This window comes from Acomys russatus, chromosome 19 (genome assembly GCF_903995435.1).
Source record: "Acomys russatus chromosome 19, mAcoRus1.1, whole genome shotgun sequence".
Classification (NCBI taxonomy): domain Eukaryota; kingdom Metazoa; phylum Chordata; class Mammalia; order Rodentia; family Muridae; genus Acomys; species Acomys russatus.
The window spans coordinates 55,027,060-55,045,651 of NC_067155.1; the positions used below are offsets into that span (position 1 = coordinate 55,027,060).

Consider the following 18,592-nt stretch of genomic DNA (forward strand, 5'->3'; position numbering starts at 1 on the left):
TCCTGGTTCACAGGCCCTCCAGTCCCTTCCTTTATACTTACCTCAGCCCAGCTCCCAGCCTATTTCTTGAGGCGGTCTCCTCATACACCAGGCTGGCCTCAAACTCATAGACATCCACCTGCTTCTGCCACCTGCCTCTGATGCTCAGATTAAAGGCATGCACCACTATTCTTGGCTATGTTCCTTTTAAAATGTAAACAGGAAACAGCCTGATTCCTATGCGGATGTCCTTCAGCTCAGTTATTTCAGAAATTGTAAATTAAAAGGAACCACTACACAGATTTTTCATAGTTTTGAACAGATCTGTGCCCCTGGTCCCCTTGTCTTGTGGTTCTCTAAATAGAGACTCACAGTGCAGCATCCCTGCAGATCTGTGCACACCCAGGGATGTCTGAGATGTTGCAGGTCGGTTGCTTCATTCTGCTCTTGCAGACCTCACCTTGTAGGCTGGGTTGGGGCTATGGTCTGTGTAGTCTCTCAAATGGGTGAACACGCATCCCTTTCTACTGGTTTTCCGCCCAGTAGAGCTGCCATGCATGCATTGTGCGAAGCCCCCAAACAGGGTCATACTGCCACAGCCCTGCCCATGCGAGTGCTGCCCTCTATCCCAGCAATGCTCCCCTGCCGAGGACAGCTGCAGCACAGAGTGAGGGGCCTGGTTCTGTGGAGCAGGAAGTCCTTGCTGTGCCACAGGTGTGAGCAGAGCAGTGAGTTGAGTGGTGGCTTGTGCTGTTTCCATGACAGGATAAGGAAGGAGAGCTGTTTGGTTGGCACCCACATGGTCCTTTCTGTCCCTGTGATGAAGATGTATTTAGGAGTCTGGGTGAGGATGACCATGGAGCAGTAGGAACGGACAAGCAGGTCAGAATGGAGATGGGATCCCTGAGACAACAGAGGCTCTTTGGGGTGGGTGGTTGCTGTTGAAACAGGTCTAGATGCACTGCCACCCCAGGAGGACTGTTTAGGAACGGCCAAGTTCATCCAAGGTAACAGTTGGCTCCAAGAACCCAGACTGCCTGTCAGGGCAGAGTGGGCAGCACATGCAGGGCTAGGCTGAGCTCTGACCGTGGCTCTACCCTTCCGTGTGGAAAGTAGACTGAGGAGTTTCATGGAACAGGAGGAAAGCAGTTCAAAGGCTAATGGAGTGCACAGAGACCCTGCTAACTACAGATGTTAATTCCTAGCCTCTTGTGACACATAAGCATCAGAGCCATCTAGCAGTGCCAGGCCGTGAGCTTGCTTAGCAAGAGGAAAGGATCACACACTCTTAGGGTCAATCAGTTAGATGAAGGTTATTTATTGGTGTGACTTTTTCCTGTAGTGAGCTTCCTTTACACAGCAGAGTGTAAATAGCATCAGACTGAATGGGAAGTCTGTTAATGCAATCATAAATAATTATAATAAATATACATCAAGTAACTTTACAGCACACATTGTTCAGGGCCAAGGCTGGGTCTGTCTGGACCTCAGTGTGCTCGCTCTCTGGGAGAAGCAGCTGAGTCAGCAGCAGAGATCTGATCTCACAGCATCATCTAACCAAGGAATGGGCCAACAGAAGCTTCCAGAACCCTCCTGGGGAGGTAGCTGACAGAATCTCAAGTCCACTCATGGGAAGAGGATCAGAGGGAACCAAAGATTTGGGGTACAGGAATGAAAACCCACATTAGTAAATTCAAAGGCTCCTTCCTTCTGTAGAATGGAGTCAGGATCCTTGAGGTCGCTGGGCGGTCTCAAGCAGCGGCCACTATCTTCTGTGGGAGCAGGGCCTGCTCGGGCCCTCACCTCCAGGTGAGTGCTGCAGCTCAGTGACTGATGTGGCCCTCACACTGAGCTGGGGCGTATCACTTCCTCTGGTGGGGTTGAGTGGGGGTCTTTTCTGTAACGGTCCTCAATGCATTTCCTAAGCGTAACAGGGAGGAGATGGATGCTGGCATGCCAGCCCTGAAGCTTGCACACCTTCCAAGCAGGCCAGGTGCTGTGGAGAGAGGAGCACACCCTCCTCACGCTCCTCAGGACTTCTGTGTGCACAGTATCATACAACAGCGACAGCACTGCTGTGACAACTGGCAAGGCCCAAATGACAGTGTCCAACTGTTGGCATGTGCTGTTCTTGAATGAAGTACCATTGGACAAAGACTTAGTTGGGGCACAAATGCACTAGGATAGTGGGTGAGCCTGCAGGCAGCTCAGCCCTGGCACACACACATGGGGCGTGAAGGGTGTTGGGTAGGCCAGCCAGGGCACAGACGAATGCCCTGCAGTCTCCCTCTGGGTCACTGATGCAGCCCTGGTTGGGCAGAGCACCTCAGACAGTCTTTAGAGGCGGGTTGTGACCCTTTCCTGGGCTGCTTACAGCACTGTGGTGAGGAAGGGCCATCTGAGCACAGAGTCGGGTAGGCTTGAGTCATGTGCTTTCCTGTGCAGTCAGTTGTAGAAAAGGCTTGTTCAGCACTAACCCTCCAGCTCCATGGTCTTTTCAGCTCCAGCCTCCAGACAGACCCAACCTGTCTGGGAACTAAGGCCTGGAGTAGCTCCTGGTGTCTACTCCTGAGGTGTCCTCAGGGGAGACTCTGCCCAGGGCCCAGAAGAGACAGGCGGCAGATAGGGCTGCCTGGATGGAAGAGACAAGAGGCCTCTGGAATTTCCTTTAAAAGTAAAAAAAGAAAACAAGGCCAGGAACGCACAGAAAAGCAGGAAGGTTAACTCAAGCGCCCCGTGTCCTTGAATGTTTGAGCACTGGCTCAACCATTTCAAGATGGGAGGAGGGAGACCTGCAGACCTGCAGAAGCCGCCTCTGGGAGAGATGCCAGCTCAGGGCAGGACTAGCCATACACATCTGTGGAGACACTGTAGCCAGAACAGGACACTTTGTGTGGCTGAGGTCGTCTCACCCCCAGCTTTCCACTGGTGGTTCTATGATGAGGAAACAGCTGGAACCTTGTGGCAGCAGACTCTGGTAGCCATCAAGGACCGTGTCCAGGAAGATCAAATTAGACACAAACTGTCTAGGAACTAAACTATCCTACAAATGTACCACAAACAGGCAGCAAAAGAACGGACCCTCACAAAACGTACACATACAAAAGGTGTCTTCCAGGTGGCCCTGGGACACGGATGAAAGTTCAGAAAAGCAAATGTGGCCAGCTCCTCACTCGGGGCCCCAGAGGGATGTGCCTGCACTGGCAAGCTTCCCAAGCCGGCAGAATGGTGCCTTGGTGACAGCCTTAATCCTTCGACTCACTCCCATCAGCCACTCAGAGGATCTTCTCGGTAGTGAATGGCACAGCGCAGCTTCTCCAGCATGATCTCCAGGGAGGAGTACTGGGGGAGCTTGATCATGAACATGCAGGTCTCCACGCGGATGTAGCGCGAGTCAGGGGAACCTACAGAAGATACAACATCCACTTTGGAGGGCTGGAGACTGGCTGGCTTGTGCCTCCAGTCTGGCCTCTTGGGCACCCACCTGCATATCTGATAGATAGGTAGGTAGAGGGAGGGCGTGTGTATGTGTGTGTGTTTGTGTGTGTGTGTGTGTGTATGCGTGCATTGTATGTGTGGGTTTCTGTGCATGTGTGCCTGCATGTTCTGCAGTTTAAAAGGACAGAAGGAGCAGTTTATCCCCTCACTTTGGAGCTGGTCAAGCAGGCTGGATTGGCTACAGTAAACCTGTCTCTGCTTCGCCACTGCTGGGATCATAAGTACTCCACCATGCCTGGCTTTTAAAACTATCAAACAAACAAAAAACAGGGACAGAGTAGTGGTAGTGGTGATGGTAGCAGCAGTGGTACATGCCTTTAATCCCAGCAGCACTCAGGAGGCAGAGACAGGTGGGTCTCTGTGAGTTTGAGGCCAGCCTGGTCTACAGAATGAATTCCAGGACAGCCAGGGTTACACAGAGAAACCCTGTTTCAAAAAGAAAAACAAGAAACAAAAAAGTGTATGTCTGTGTGTGTCTGTAGTGTTCCACATGTGTGCAGTCAGGGGACAACTTGCAGGAGTCAGCTCTCTCTCCACCCCATCAGTCCCAGGGATAGAATTCAAGTCAGGCTTGAGTCATCTTGCTGGTCCCAGGCTATCCTTCCCTTCAAATGTGGGTTCCATGGGCCAAACTCCTATTGTCCTCAATACACCTGTCACACTAGGGTTTGATTCCCCAATAGGGAGACAAAGCTATCCTTTTAACTGGGCATGGTGATACACACCTATAATCCCAGCACTTGGAAGGTAGAGGCATGAGGGCCAGAAGTTCAAAGTCACCCTCAACTACATAGTGAGTTTGAGGCTAGCCTATGATACACATGATGCTGTCAAAAACCCAAAGAACAAATTGTCTTTTTTTCCCTGTCCCCGCCCCTGAAACAAGGTTTCACTGTGTAGCCTTGGCTGTCCTGGACTCACTTTGAGGACCAGGCTGGCCTCGAACTCACAGTGTTCTGCCTGCCTCTGCCTCCTGAGTGTACGAATTATCTTTATGCATTTGAAAGATTAGAAACTAGGGGTATGGGGCTGGAGAGATGGCTCAGAGGTTGAGAGCACTGCCTGCTCTTCCAGAGGTACTGAGTTCATTCCCAGCAACTACATGGTGGCTCACAACCATCTGTAATGTAATCTGATACCCTCTTCTGCAGATAAAGCACTCATATGCAATAAATAAAATAAATCTATTAAAAAAAAAAAGAAACTAGGGGTATGTCTTGAAGGTATTTAGCCTCCCTAGCTCACTGGAGTCCCTGGTTTTTTTTTTTAATATTTATTTTTATGAATGAGTGTTCTATCTGCATGTACACCTGCAGGCCAGAAGAGGGCATCAGATCACATTAGAGATGGCTGTGAACCACCATGTCGTTGTTAGGAATTGAACTCAGGACCTCTAGAAGAGCACCACTGCTCTTTATGTTTGTTTGTTTTTGGAGACAAGGTTTCTCTGTGTAGCCTTGGCTGTCCTAGACTCACTTTGTAGACCAGGCTGACCTTGAACGCACAGTGATCCGCCTGTCTCTGCCTCCCGAGTGCTAGGATTACAGGCATGTACTACTGTGCCTGGTGCAGCCAGTGCTCTTAACCACTAAGCCATCTCTCCAGCCCAGGAGTCCCTGGATTTAATCTCTAGCACTGCAGAACTAGAAATAAAATAATAAAAGGGTAAGCAATTTACAATTTACAAGCTGTGGCTCTTGGGCTACCTTTAAAATGCTGGATGATTGCAGCTTCAGGGCTGGATGGCCACAGTGCTCACCATGCCTCCCCATTCACACTTGAGTCCTGGTGTGTGGGGTCTTGGTCACTGATCTCAACAAGGACCTACGGGTTGGTCCTACCTAGAGCAGGAGCTGGGAAGTTCAATACCTGCTGTGCCATCTGGAGGGGCAATCTTCATGGGGTATGGTGGCACATGGGCTGTGTCAGGACCCCCATCCTTGCAAGGGCAGGTGAAAGGGATGCGCTCCTGGTTGCAGGCAAACTTGATGAACTTGCACAGTTCCTCCTGCGTGAACATCTCCAGAGCCCCCCAGAAAAGCTCGATATGCTGGTCTGTCTCCATCAGCCCCACCTGGTACATGGTGTGGGCCTGGGGAAGAGAGGCGCAGGTGTGAGCTGGCCTGGCCCAGTCCCAGGTAGGGTGGGAGCGGGGCTGCATGTGGACCAGAACACAGGGCAGTTGTGGTGAGGGCAGAGTGCTGAGCCAGGCCTGAAGGAACTGCCTACCTTCAGGAACTCCAGGTTGATGTACGGGAGACCACAGGTACGCAGTTCCATCTCCAGCGGGCTGAGGGTGGTGAGCAACTGCAGGGGGATGATGGAGCCCAGGCCAGCACGCACAGCAGTCACACACTCCATGTTCTGTAGCTCACGCAGCCGCAGGCTCCGGATGGCTGCCGCGTAGATATCCTTGTTCTCCCAACTGCTGGGTCGAGGACCACCAGTGAGTGGAGAGTGATGGCACAGCTCTTGGGCTTGAAGGCCATATCCACCCAGGCAGACATGCCCTGGCTTCACAGCTCACCCCTCCCCTCAGAGCTGTTGCCTGAAGCCAGTGGCTCTTAACCTCCTAATGCTGTGACTGATACAGTTCCTCACATTGTGGTGACCCCCAACTATAAAATTATTTTTATTGCTACTTCATAACTATAATTTTGCTACCACCAAATTGTAATGTAAATATCTGTGTTTTCTGATGGTCTTAGGCGACCCCATGTGAAAGGGTCATTCAACCCCAAAGAGGTCAGGGACCCACATGTTGAGAACCACTGCCTAGAGGGAAGCCTTTGGCTAAAGATCATCTTCTTGCCTCCTATCTTACGCCCCCCTCTCTGGGAACATACCCCTTTCCCTAGCCCGGTCCATCCCCTCCATATCACACACTCACGCCACAGGCATGTGCCGACCACGGCTGCACAGCTCCACCTCCTCGCCAGTCATGGTCAGGTAGGTGAATCGGCAGCAGGGCTTCGGCCCTTCAGGGCTCTCCGTGGCCAGGTGCTGGGAGGCAATCTCGGCACACAAAGCCTCTAGCTCGCTCTCGTCGTTGATCTGTGGGGCACAGGCAGGGTGAGGCTATCTGCTGCTCTGCTGCCAAGGTCCCTGGTGGATACTGACATGCTCAGGGCCCATGAGGGGCCTCGACAGAGTCGCCCACAGTTGAAGGCTGTGCCTGCAGCATGGTAAGCAGGCTCATGGGACCTGAAGTCTAGGCTATCTAGAGGCTGTAGCCCTCTTCCTTGTATATCTGAAGATATTCTTGCTGCCACCATTCTTTTTTATTGTTGCTGCTTTTCAAGACAGGGTCTCTCTGTGTAGCCCTGGCTGTCCTGGACTCGCTCTGTAGACCAGGATGGCCTTGAACTCACAGATCTGCCTGCCTCTGTCTCCTTGAGTTCTGGGACTAAAGCGTGTGCCACCCACACCTAGCTGCCACCATTTTTTAACAGTTTGAGGCAAGGTCTTGCTAAGTTGCCTTATGTGATGTGTAGGCCCGACAGACCTTGAACCTACTATCCTACTGTCTCAGGTAACTAGGATTAAAGACCTGCTCTGGACACCTGGTCTGAGACTGACTTTTTGGTCTGGTTTGGTTTGTTGGTTTGAGCCATGGTCTCACTGTGGCCCTCAACTCCCTATGATGCTGGAATAACCTTGAACGCTTGAATCTTATGCCTCCACCTCCACTGGGGTGCACTTCTGAGACTGACTGTTTATGTGTGTGTGTTGCCTGCACTTGTTTCTGTGCATCACATGTATGCAGTGCACAGAAGAGTGTCTAGGCCAGAAGAAGCCATTGGATTCCTTGAGACTGAAGCTACATATGGTTGTGAGGTGCCATGTGGGCTGCTCCAGCACTGTGCCTGTCTGGTTCCCACTATGATGATAATGGACAAAGCCTCTGAAACTGCAAGCCCCAATTAAATGCTTTGTTTTATAAGAGTTGCCTTGCTTGTGCTGTTCTGAGAGGGCAAAGCAGAGGCAAGAATGCCATCTCCACACATGCCTGCATCTGGATGGGCCCCATGCTCACCTCTTGCTCCCTTTCTGAAGCCCTCAAAACAGTTCAACATTGAAACCCAACCTGGTATATGTGTGCATGCACACATCGAGACACACACCTCATCTTTCAGCTGCCTGGAACATTCCTTTGAGTTGTATCCTTGGTTACAGACATGGTAAATGGGCCCCATAGGGTGGCAGCAGCCTGGGATGCCAGAGGCTCTGCCCCTGAGACAAGCTTTCTGTGGAGGGTCCCAGGCCCGCTCCCTGGAAGATTGGGTCCTTATGGAGTGCTAACCCACATGACCATGGGGCCCTGTTGCCCTCAATGTGCCTTCACTCACACTCTCAAACTTCTTGACGTAATTGTAGGTGAGGATGTCTGCTTCCTGCAGGTCCTGGTCGGGGTCAAGGGGCTCGCCAACCAGTGTCTTCCAGAAGGAGGGCAGCAGGTCCAGTGGGAGAGGCACATCTGCACGAATGGCGATCCCCAGCAGCTGGCCTAAGAAGTGCAGCAGCTGCTCCTCCCCGTAGGTGATGGGGCTTGGTGTCAGGATGTACTTGCCCTGCAAGAGCGAGGTCAGGCTAGCTCTGAGCATGTGCCCAGGCTGGAGGGAAGCTGCGGAGAGGGCACACCCAATTTCCGTGCTTGGTCAGCTGGGCATCAAAGCTGTCCCACCTGGGCCAGGAAGGTGTGTGGAGAGGGGCAGGACCACGGGGACACTGAGCCCAGCCCCTGCCTCACCTTGTTCTTGTTGACAGCAGAGCTGGGGCAGAGCAGGAGCAGTGAGAGTGAGGAACTCTGCAGCTCCTTACACACCTGCCACAGGAAGTGACGGAAGGAGCCACCTGCAGAGCACACAGACTGTCAGGTCTCAGCATGGACTTAAGAGTTAGCTGGATAGCACTGCCTCCATACCACCATCTGCTGGGACCACAAGATCAGCTCATTTGCCAACTCTTGAGATGTGTGGAAAGATGCTTGCCTGTTTCAACATGGAGGCCTGGGGTTGGGTCTGCTGAACTGCTGACTCCAGCTCTCCACAAAGCTACCTGTGCCCAGGCTTAGCTGTCTCCTGTCATGTGGGATGGGGGTGGGGTGGGGTGGGGAAATAGAATCTGAAGCCTAAGAAGCAAGGGAGACCAGTGGCAGTCCCAGGCTTGGTTTAACCCGGTTGGCATCCCCAGCTGACGGGCTCGCTTTTGGCCAGTGCTGCCTCCCACCATCTCTCAGAACTGGCTGTGCCTCAGTGAATACATGTGCGGACGGCCAGAGTGGCAGCCTTGCAGAAACAGCTGGGACTCCTGTTGTCCTTCCCACTCAGAATGCTCCTGCTGGTGCCCACAGGTCAGGAGGCTACAGCAATTCAGGATACTGTAGGCTGGAAGTGGGCCTTGGGGAAGCCCAGTCTGGGGCAATTGTCAAAGCCTGAGAGGCTAGAGCCTGTTGCCTGCAGGGCCTCAGTGTGGAGCAGCAGCGGCCTGGCTGACTGTAGAGGCTGCTGAGCTTTCTGCTCCCATCAGTGCATAGGTAAGAGGCAGGTGCTGCAGCAAGGCTGCACCTGACACTTAGGGATGCAGCTGCCCACAGAAGCAGGGGTCTGTCTACAGTGCTCCCTGACTGTGAGGCTGCTTGTGTGCCCATGGGGCAGGACAGAAGGAAATGGGGGTGGTGGTAGAGGGGTTTCTTCACCGACTTACAACAGGAAAAAATTCCTGAATGGCTGGGACCAAGCATGATTAGCAGGGCCAAGGGACATCTCAGCTGTTCTCCATTGCCTCTGAGTGTCATGATGCTGGGTGCCACATTAACGGAAGGACTCCAATGTCTATGTCTCATGGGCAGCTCAAGTTTTGGGCTCCAGCAACTGCTCAGCTGTGCCTCTTGCTGTGAAAGGTGCGTGGGTGGCTGTTCAATGTCACAAATAAGAATGGGACTAGTGTGCTAAGAGGGGTATGGTTCCCAGAACTGGAGAAACCAGTCAAGGTCCCCCACACTAGTGCAGGCACCAGTTCTCGTATGCCTGAGGACAAGTCAATGGAGGCTAGCCTGACTTCTGTAGCCCAGGACAGTGAGGCGATGGCATTTACTTTCTTCCCCTTGTATTGAGGATGGAGCCTAAGACCTCACAAAAGTACTCTACAACTGAGCTCCACCCCTAGTCCTCTGCACCCCGCCCTCCAGTGTCTCTACCCCATTCCTCTGCCCCGACTCTTCCCCATCCCATCCCTCTGCTCCTCCAGCTTCTACACCCCTATTCCTCTCCACCCCATCACTTCATGCCTCCAGCCCTGTACGTCCCTGTCTGCACCCCCAGCTCCCCACATACCGCGCTCTTTCTACCCTGAGCCCTCTCCACTCCCAGTCCTCCCTTTCCCTGTTTTTTTTACGTTGAAGACAAGGTTTCACTGAATTGCCTGGGTTGGACTTGAACTTAACTTTATTCCCCTAAACTGCCTCAGTCCTCCAAGTGACTGGGATGACAGGACTGTGCCACCAGACCTGGCTGTGGCATTTCTTCTTGCCAGCAGGGTGTCATTCTGTCCCATCCCTCCCCACAATGGGAGTCTGTGCATCTGCACCCAGCCCAAGAGCCACTCACTGGTGCCATGAACCTCTTCCCCAGTGAAGCGGATGTTGAAGGCATATGTGGGGTCACCGCCACTAGCCAGCTTGACGCAGAGCTGAGAGGATGGCACGGAGGCCAGCTGCCGGGCAGCCTGGCAAAAGTAGGAATTTTCAGAAGCTCGGATTTCCCCTGGAAGTGAGAAGGGACCATAAGCTATGGTGGCCATGCCCTGCCTGTTCAGCAGAACACACTCAAGCCAGGCCAGCTGTGAGCAGAGCTCTCTGCCTGTGCCTGTGTGGTGCTCTGGCAGCTAACCTAGAGGCTCCCAGAGGCTTTCCTCAAAATTCACACCTGGCTCCTCTCTCGAAATTTTCATGTCTCTTTCTGCCCCACATAACAATCCCGTCCTTAACTATAAGATTGGGGCTTGTTAGCAGTCAGGCCAGCTTCTGCAGCCCTCTTTAGTCGAGAGGAAAGGCATGGGGGATTGGGGTGGGGCCCGGTGAGCTGAGCCCCTCTGCTTGTCTGTCCTGGAGCTGGAGGGCCCACATCAGGAGCCTAGTGCACAGACAGCGCAGCCAGATGAGCCGTGGCTGGAACTGCTCCGCCATTCTCTGGGCCCTTCCCTCGGGGTTTCAGGGCCAGCTTGTCTAAGCACTGCGGTCTTCAGAGCCAGCCGTACCTCCCACAATTTCCAGTGGGTCTAAGGTGATCTCAGGTGCTGCATGGTCAGCTGTCCTCTGCACAGTGGCATTTAGCACCCGATTCATCACAGTCACCTTTGTGTCATAGAAGATCAGCCCTGAAGAGGAATATGGGAGAGAGGTGGAGGTGTAGTTGCTTTTCCTTATTCCAGTCACCCCCATAACCACTGGGTAGCTGTGTTTATCTCCCAACCCTTTGGAATATCTCCTAGTCAGGCTGTAAGTGGGAGATAAAGACAATATGTAAAGTGCCATCTATTTATGTGTGTGGCCATGTGTGCACAGGAACACATGTGTGCCTATGGGGAGGGCAGAAGTCACCAGCAGGTATCTTTATCATTGCTCATCTTATTTTGTGTGTGTGTGTGTATGCGCACACGCATGCACATTCCTGTTTGAGTGTGATACATACAGAACAGCCAAAGGACAGAACAGAACAGTGAACTCCCTGAATCTACCTGTGTCTGCCCTACCCATCCTTATGACATGCTGAGTACATAAGATTGGACAGACAGCCTTGAACTTACTGGTTCCTAAGGGCACCTTGGGCAGATGGCACCAACCTTATTTCTGAACGCTTTGAACTGTTACAGTTTTTCTCTTTTTCAGAGCTCAGCCTACTTTGGATTAGCTTCTCTTGGGGCTCCTGGTGCTTGACAGAAGGCCTGCCCACCAGCAGTAAAGGGTGGGCCTTCCTGCTCCCCAGCTCTGACAGCAGCCCCACCACTGACCTTTGGCCTCCTTCAGCAGGGCAGCAATGCTGTGCGTGTACATGGGTGTCTGACGCAGCTCCACCAGGGGCAGGAAGAAGGTCTCCAGTGTGGTGTTGAGAGACTGGAGCAGTGCAAAGCGCAGGCGCAAGCTCTCGATGGGCACATCTGCAAGGAGAAGGTGGTCAGCTGAAGGTCAGCCAAGCCAGAGAGGCAAACTCAGGAAGTGTCTGCTCCTAAGGGGGACAACTAGAGTGGTGTCAGGGGCTCCCCTCAGTGGACATTTATCCCTGGGAGCCTGGAGATACTGAGGTCCCTTCCTATGTCTTCCCTGGGCCATGCCAGGGCTGCATATGGTTTTAGTAACTTTGTGGAGACAGAACCCAGGGCCTTATGCATACCAGGCCACCACTCACTCCTGAGTTACATACTTGGCCCTTGGGTATTGGTTTCTTTGTTTGTTTTGAGACAGGGTTTCTCTGTGTAGCCATGGCTGTCCTGAACTTGCCTTGTAGACCAGGCTGGCCTTGAACTCATAGAGATCCACCAGCCTCTGCCTCCGGAGTGCTGGGATTAAAGGTGTGTGCCACCATGCCCGGCCCCCTACAAGGTTTTTAAACTTTGAAGTAATTACAGATTATAAGAAGTGTCAAAAGCAGCTCAGAGTCCAGGATGCTAATCACCCATCTGCCTTCAGCAGTGGCAAGAAAACTGCTCCTGGGAGCTGTGCCACTGGCACACTGCCTTTCAGCTAGTTACCCCTTGTAGCTATGTCCCTTCCCTTGTGAGAGACTTATATCAGACAACTTGCCCATCTTTGTCTCCTGGCATCCAGAAGAACCTGGTCCTTGCTGCCAGGTGAGGCTGTGGCCCTATGGTGCCTGTGCACAGCCCTGCCATGGCTCTACCAGGGTGATGCTTGTGTGGAATAATGGACTCCCTAGTGCTTTGTTGCTGTTCATTCCTTGCTTTTAAGAAAAATATACTGCCCTCCCTGAGAGCAGGTCAGCAGAGATCTGACCTCTCACCTCATAGCAGCCTGACCTCAGTGGCCATGAGGGAAGGTACGTCTGTCCACTCTGAGCTCATTCCCCTACCTGGGCTTTGTTTTCATGAGCATTAAACGAAGAGACTAATTTGGCCAGTGTGCTAGCCCTTGCAGTTGATGCACATAGGGAGCCCTAAGTATTTCTGAAGCATGGAGTACCCCTAGAGGCCACATACTTGAGAGACAGGCCATCCTGGGGTCGGTGGCATCAGCTGGGTCAAGGTACACTTCATGAGGGTGGAGCCGTGCTGGTGTGACAGCAAGATGGCGACACAGCCGGTTGATGTACTGCACTAGAGCCACATCCATCTCCAGGGTCCACTTCCGGGAGGCTTTCTGTGCATGTCGGACATCGATGCAGGCACACCTGGGGCAACACAGGGGTGTCTTTCAAAGATTTGAGGGGGAGGTGAGGGAAACCTCTTTCACAGCACATGGGCATGGAGGAGTCTTATGGGGAGCCTGGAAACCCACACGCACAAGTGCTTTCCTCTTGTTAGGCAGGGGAACGGGGTCCTTGGGTGACCTGGGGTAAAAGCACACCCACATCTGAGCTTGGTTTTACATAGCTCAGGTTCCTGTGAAGCATGGGGCATGGTGCCCACCTCATCCATGTGTACTGGTCAGCTCCTGCCGGTACCAACATGATTCCCCTTAGCCAGTCACCACATTCCAGCATTTACCTGCACAGCTCTTAGGACAGACAGACCAAGGTGTACCCACAGGGCCTTACTGCAAGACTGTATTAATGCAGTAATACTAGGTGCAACCTACATGCCCATCCCTGGAGACAGCTGCCTAAACTGCTGTACTTTACAATGGAACTCTGGGCAGCCAAGAGAGTGACAGCAATGGAACCCTGTAACATCAAGGAGGTGAAACACCGGGAAACCCAGACTGTTGGCAATGTCTTCAACAGGGCTGAAGACACCACCTTCTAAGCCACATGGGGAGAGATGGGTCCTGAGCATCACAAGCTGCTTCCCTGGGCAGAGCCAGGTATGTGGGCTGTGTGTACATTCCTCTCCCACAATCTCAGAGCTGTCAGCTGGGGCAGGCTGGGCTCCCCAGCAGCCAGAGGTCATGTGCTAGGTTGACGAAAGCATCTTGGGAGGGGACAGGAGAGTGCAGCGTTGCTCTCTTCACACTGGAGAGTTCTTGCTGGCCCCACTTGAGCTGCCCTTAGACAAGCCTGTGGTGAGGAGGGAAGAATCCTTCCACTGTCACATACAAGAACAGTCACCACAGACTCCATCGATGGCCCTGTTAATTCCCTCTGACTCAGATCACAGCTCGTAGTCCAAAAAGTCCTCTAACCTAATTAATATCTACAGTAAATAAGCAGATTCTCAAGTCAGGGTAGAGTGCAAACAGTCCCCCAGGACCACAAAGGATTGGCTAGGTTTCCTACAGCTGGCTACATGGTCAGAGTGTACTGAATGAGCGTCTCTCTGGAGAAGCACTCTGTGAGCATGGGGTCTCTTCTGCCAAGGAGTTCTCTGAGATCGGATTTCTCACAAAGTCTGGATTCGACAGCCCCTCCTTTGTGGCTACGCATGTCCAACCATGGACAAGGCTGAGGGAATCTGTGTGTAATTTAGAGTGATGACTTCCTGCTTGGGATTCATCTGTAGACAGGTGTGGGCCTGGGAGAGCTGCTGAGCCTTGCCTTACTGGGCCTTTTCTGAGATGGGAAGCAATGGAGGCCAGAGGAAATCTGAGGAAGACTTTAGAGTAAGTGTCCTGGTTTGGACCAAATCATGTGTCCCAAATGCAATGTGATAGTATTTAGAGAGGTAATTATGTTAATTACAGGAGTAATTAAAGGTAAATGAAAATCATGCAAGTGGGCCCCAACACAACAGGCCTCACGTCCTTTTAACAAAAAAGAGAGCTGGTCAGTAGTGAAACATAATTTTAATCCCCCAGCAAGACTGTAGCTAAGATAACTACCTGCTAAAACCAGTTCTTTCTTCCTTTCTTTTCTTTTCTTTTCTTTTTTTTTTTTGTTTTTTTTTTTTTGTTTTTTTTTTTGAGACATGGTTTCTCTGTGTAGCACTGGCTGGCCTGGAACTCACAGAGTTCCCAAGTGCTCAGATTAAAGGCATGTGCCACCACCACCCGGTTCTATCCAGGGCTCAGCCTAGAGGAAGGGCAGTGTCTCACCTCTCAAAATGAAGATCAAAACCACAGGATAAGATTGCCCTCCAGACACTTCGGATATCTTGCTTGGCTCGGTCAATGACGAATTTGTGAAATCCCTCTAGAGTCAGGTACTTTTCCTCAGGAACTGATGGCACAGCATGTGCACAGTCAGGGGTGGGAAGGAGGGGCACGGACAGTCAGTCAGGGGTGGGAAGCTCACACACTGTAATCCTTCCTGTGACTCTCTTTGTGGCCTCCTGTCCATGGCCTGCTCTACCTAGCTCTCCGGTGCTGCCTTGCTGTCCCCAGTCCTGCCTCACTCAGCCTCCCGCCCAGGCTTTGGCCTGGTTTCCCATCTTCCCAGGCCTTGGCCTGGCTTCCCGTCTTCCCAGGCTGTGGCCTGGCTTCCCGTCTTCCCCATTTCTCCGAGTCTCAGCAGCACAAGACCTACAGAAGAATTCATACAGCAGTAAGCAGCTCCCTCCGTCTCTGCTTCAGATATCAGGAGGCTCATGTCTTACAGCCCCTCATTGGTTCATGGGTTCAGGCAAGTGCCTTCTAGGAACCCCAAGCAGATTTCCAAATCTTTCCTTTTCAGCTATAACTATCCATTCTTCACCTTAGTTTTGCCTCCCTTAAGCTGATGGCCATCAAAGTTGGCAGCCAGCAATAGTTGCCACAGCCTACACTGCCCTGACTCAGCTAAGACTCAGAGGAGCTGGGCCATCTGGTGAGTCGTCTGTCCTGGAGTGGCTGCTGCCCTTGGGATGGAAGCAGGCTCGCAGCTACTAAGGTACCTTCTTGCTTTTTGGTGGGTGACTTTTCTGGATCCTTCTCATCTGGTTTGCTCTTCTCAGGTGACTTTGGCTTCACAGTAGGCTTCTTCTCACTTAGCGCAGTCCTGCTACAGACCAGAGCTCTGCAGTTAGGAGGGGCGTGCCCACACTGCCTCCCAGCAGGGAGCACAGAACCTCACACACCCCAACTCTGGCACAGGGGTCCCCCAGGGCTCAGTGTAAGGCTTTGTTGAGAGTACATTACAAAGACAGACCAATGCTTTAAGATGGGAGAACTCAGAGACTCTTTCCAGACCTTTCCTTTACACTCAGAGTGGCACTGCTTGGTAAAGTAGGCAGGAGCAAGATTAGCTCCACAAGATCAAGTAAACCTGGGTTGAGTCACATACTCAGGCTCTCAGCTGCACTTGCATCTCAATGCTCCCGAGAGACCACAGGGCAGCGGTGCCCAGCAGCACATGGACCGCACCATGTGCAAGCCATTTGCACACAGCCAGTTAATGAGAGGGTGTAGGATTTCCCTAGTCACTCACACAATTCCTTTAGACACACAGTGCAAGGGCTATCAAAATGGTGAGGATCTGAGCTGTAAACTAAGGCTAGGCATGGCAGCAAATGCCTGTGCTTCCTGACGTGAGGCAGGAGGCTCTCTAGGCTGGGCCTAGCTGGAGTTTTATAGTAAGACCCTGTCTTTTGTGTTTTCTGAAACTGAAACACAATCTCACATAGTCTAGGTTGGAACACACTATAGTAATCTTGGACTCTTGAGTCTGTCTCCACTCCCAAGTGTACAACCCTGCCCTCACCAGCCTTGAGACTCTGTCCCAATAAAATTATGCTCAACATATAGGAAAACTCAAATGTGGAATATTATATAGCTACCAATAAGAAACAAAGTAGGAGGCAGAGCGGTGGCTTGGCAGTTAAGAGTGCTTCTTGTTCTTGCAGAGGCCCAGATCTGACCCTCAACACTCACAAGGTAGCTCACAGCCAATTCTAGGCCCCCTTCAGGCACCTGTAAGCATGGGGTGTACATATATACACTCAGCCAGGGCATACACACCTGCACATAAGTAACAAATACATCTTGTGGGGTTTTTTTGTTTTTGTTTTTTTTTCCTGGAGACAGGGTTTTTCTGTGTAGCCTGGACTCACTTTGTAGACCAGGCTGGCCTCGAACTCACAGGGATTCACTTGCTTCTGCCTCCTGAGTGCTGGGATTAAAGGTGTGTGCCACCACTGCCTGGTGTAGCAAATAAATCTTTGTAAACATTTTTTTAAAAGATGGGGAGGTTAAAGCCAGGTGTGGTGATGCACACCTTTAATCCCAGCACTCAGGGAGACAGAGGCAGAGGCAGGTGTGGATTTCTGTGAGTTGAAGGCCAGTCTAGTCTACAAAGCTAGTCCAGGGCAGCCAAAGCTACACAGAGAAACCTTGTCTCAGAAAAGAAAAAAGAAAACAAAAAACCAAGATGGAGAGGTTTTTTTTTTTTTTTTGGTTTTTCAAGACAGTATCTCTCTGTATAGCCTTGGCTGTCCCGGACTCGCTTTGTAGACCAGGCTGGCCTCAAACTCACAGCAATCCACCTGCCTCTGCCTCCCGAGTGCTGGGATTAAAGGCGTGCGCCACCACGCCCAGCTGGAGAGGTTATTTTTGTCCTGAGCCAAGACCAGTGTTAAACCAGAAATAGGAGGGTGCTCACACTGTACCCAGTACCCACAGAGCTTCATGCATGTTTAGCAAATGCTCTACTACTGAGCTATCTCTCCAGCCCCATCCATCCATCCATCCATCCATCGGAGGCAGGGTTTCACTGTGTAGTCTTGGCTGGCCTGGGGGTGGCTATGTAGAACTATATAGAACAGACTGGCCACAAACTCATAGAGATCCAATTGCCCTAGTCCTCCTCTGAGTGCTAGGATTAGAGGTGTGTGCTGTCATGTCTGGCTAGTTCCAGTCCTCTTTTGACTTTTTGCTTTGAGACAGTCAACTTAGGAACTCACTCACTGGCCGGCTAGGCCTTCAGCTGGTGATCTTTCTGCATTTTGTGCCTGTTATGAAATGAACCATGTATATAGCTCAAAGGACCTGAGGCCCTGCACATGCAGAGTATACACCCTGCTGCTGAGCTACACCCCCAGGCCACACCAGCTTTCCCCACATGCATTAGGAAAGCTTTCTAAAATGACTGCTTTATGTGTACAGAGAAAGTATGACTTATTTGAATATATACACTTTTGCTGCCTTCTCAGTGCCAGCCCACATGCCCAGGCAAGGTGAAATGTTAGCTTGCAGTGGATGAGGCTGAGGACTGAGGGGAATGGAGTGACCTCAGCATCAGAGCAGAAGACAGCTGGCATGCCTGGCTGCCCGAGGGGTGCCGCACTCTCTTGGCCACCCTCTTCCTGAGCTCTGTGGGTGCACACCTGAGGCTGCTGAGCACAGCTTTGTCCTTGGCAGGTGGCTTGGTGACTGGCCGCTTGGTGCTCACCACCTTTACCGGGTGCTGCTCCTTCCCAGCTTTGCTGTACTTGCTCTTATCCAGCTTGGGCTTGGGCACGCCGTATTTCCTCAGGATCTGTGCAGCACAGAAGTACACAAGGAGATTCTCAGGCCAGCCCAGAAGAGGAACCCATGGCTCAGCACAGAGACTGTGGACAGTGAGGTACCTGTGTGAGCTGGTCCTCCAGCACCTTCTTCGGAGGCCGGACGTTGGTGAAGAAGAGGTGTAGGAGGTTGCCTGGGGTCTGGGAGTTGATCTGCTCTTTGCTAAGATAGATGTCAGAGACCCTGATGGGTTTTGCTGGTGTCAGGCTCAGTGTCTGCTCTGAGTGGGCACAGCTTTTAAATATTTCTGTCAGGACCTCTCTGGCCCCAGGCACCAGTTTCTCACCTGTTACAAAATAGGACAAGTCCAGATAATTCTCAGGAACATACTATGCCAGGATACACCCTGCAGGCATCTTTTCTAGCAACCGTACATTTTGTTTTCAGAGACAAGGTCTCATGTAGCTGAAGCTGGTCTTGAATTTCTGATCCTCTTGCCTGGATAGCAACTACACATTTAGAAAGTTAATTAATTAGTGTGTGTGTGTGTGTGTGTGTGTGTGTGTGTGGTGTGTGTGTGTGTGCGTG

General features: G+C 51.8%; 1 protein-coding gene across 2 annotated transcripts in view; it reads right to left on the reverse strand.

Moving 5' to 3' along the window:
• Positions 1–606: 606 nt before the first annotated feature.
• Hectd4 (HECT domain E3 ubiquitin protein ligase 4) overlaps positions 607–18,592 on the reverse strand; it is a 162,072-nt gene continuing 144,086 nt past the window's right edge. For both annotated transcript variants that reach the window (XM_051161587.1, XM_051161586.1), the window contains exons 63-76: positions 18,127–18,350; positions 17,884–18,035; positions 15,457–15,563; positions 14,681–14,804; positions 12,691–12,881; positions 11,488–11,634; positions 10,735–10,854; positions 10,086–10,241; positions 8,228–8,331; positions 7,827–8,048; positions 6,368–6,531; positions 5,707–5,902; positions 5,347–5,569; positions 607–3,383 (exon numbers count right to left, since the gene is read on the reverse strand). In XM_051161587.1, coding sequence (XP_051017544.1) covers positions 3,247–3,383; positions 5,347–5,569; positions 5,707–5,902; positions 6,368–6,531; positions 7,827–8,048; positions 8,228–8,331; positions 10,086–10,241; positions 10,735–10,854; positions 11,488–11,634; positions 12,691–12,881; positions 14,681–14,804; positions 15,457–15,563; positions 17,884–18,035; positions 18,127–18,350 — 2,267 coding nt within the window. In that variant the 3' untranslated portion in view covers positions 607–3,246. The remainder of the gene's footprint in view (positions 3,384–5,346; positions 5,570–5,706; positions 5,903–6,367; positions 6,532–7,826; positions 8,049–8,227; positions 8,332–10,085; positions 10,242–10,734; positions 10,855–11,487; positions 11,635–12,690; positions 12,882–14,680; positions 14,805–15,456; positions 15,564–17,883; positions 18,036–18,126; positions 18,351–18,592) is intronic.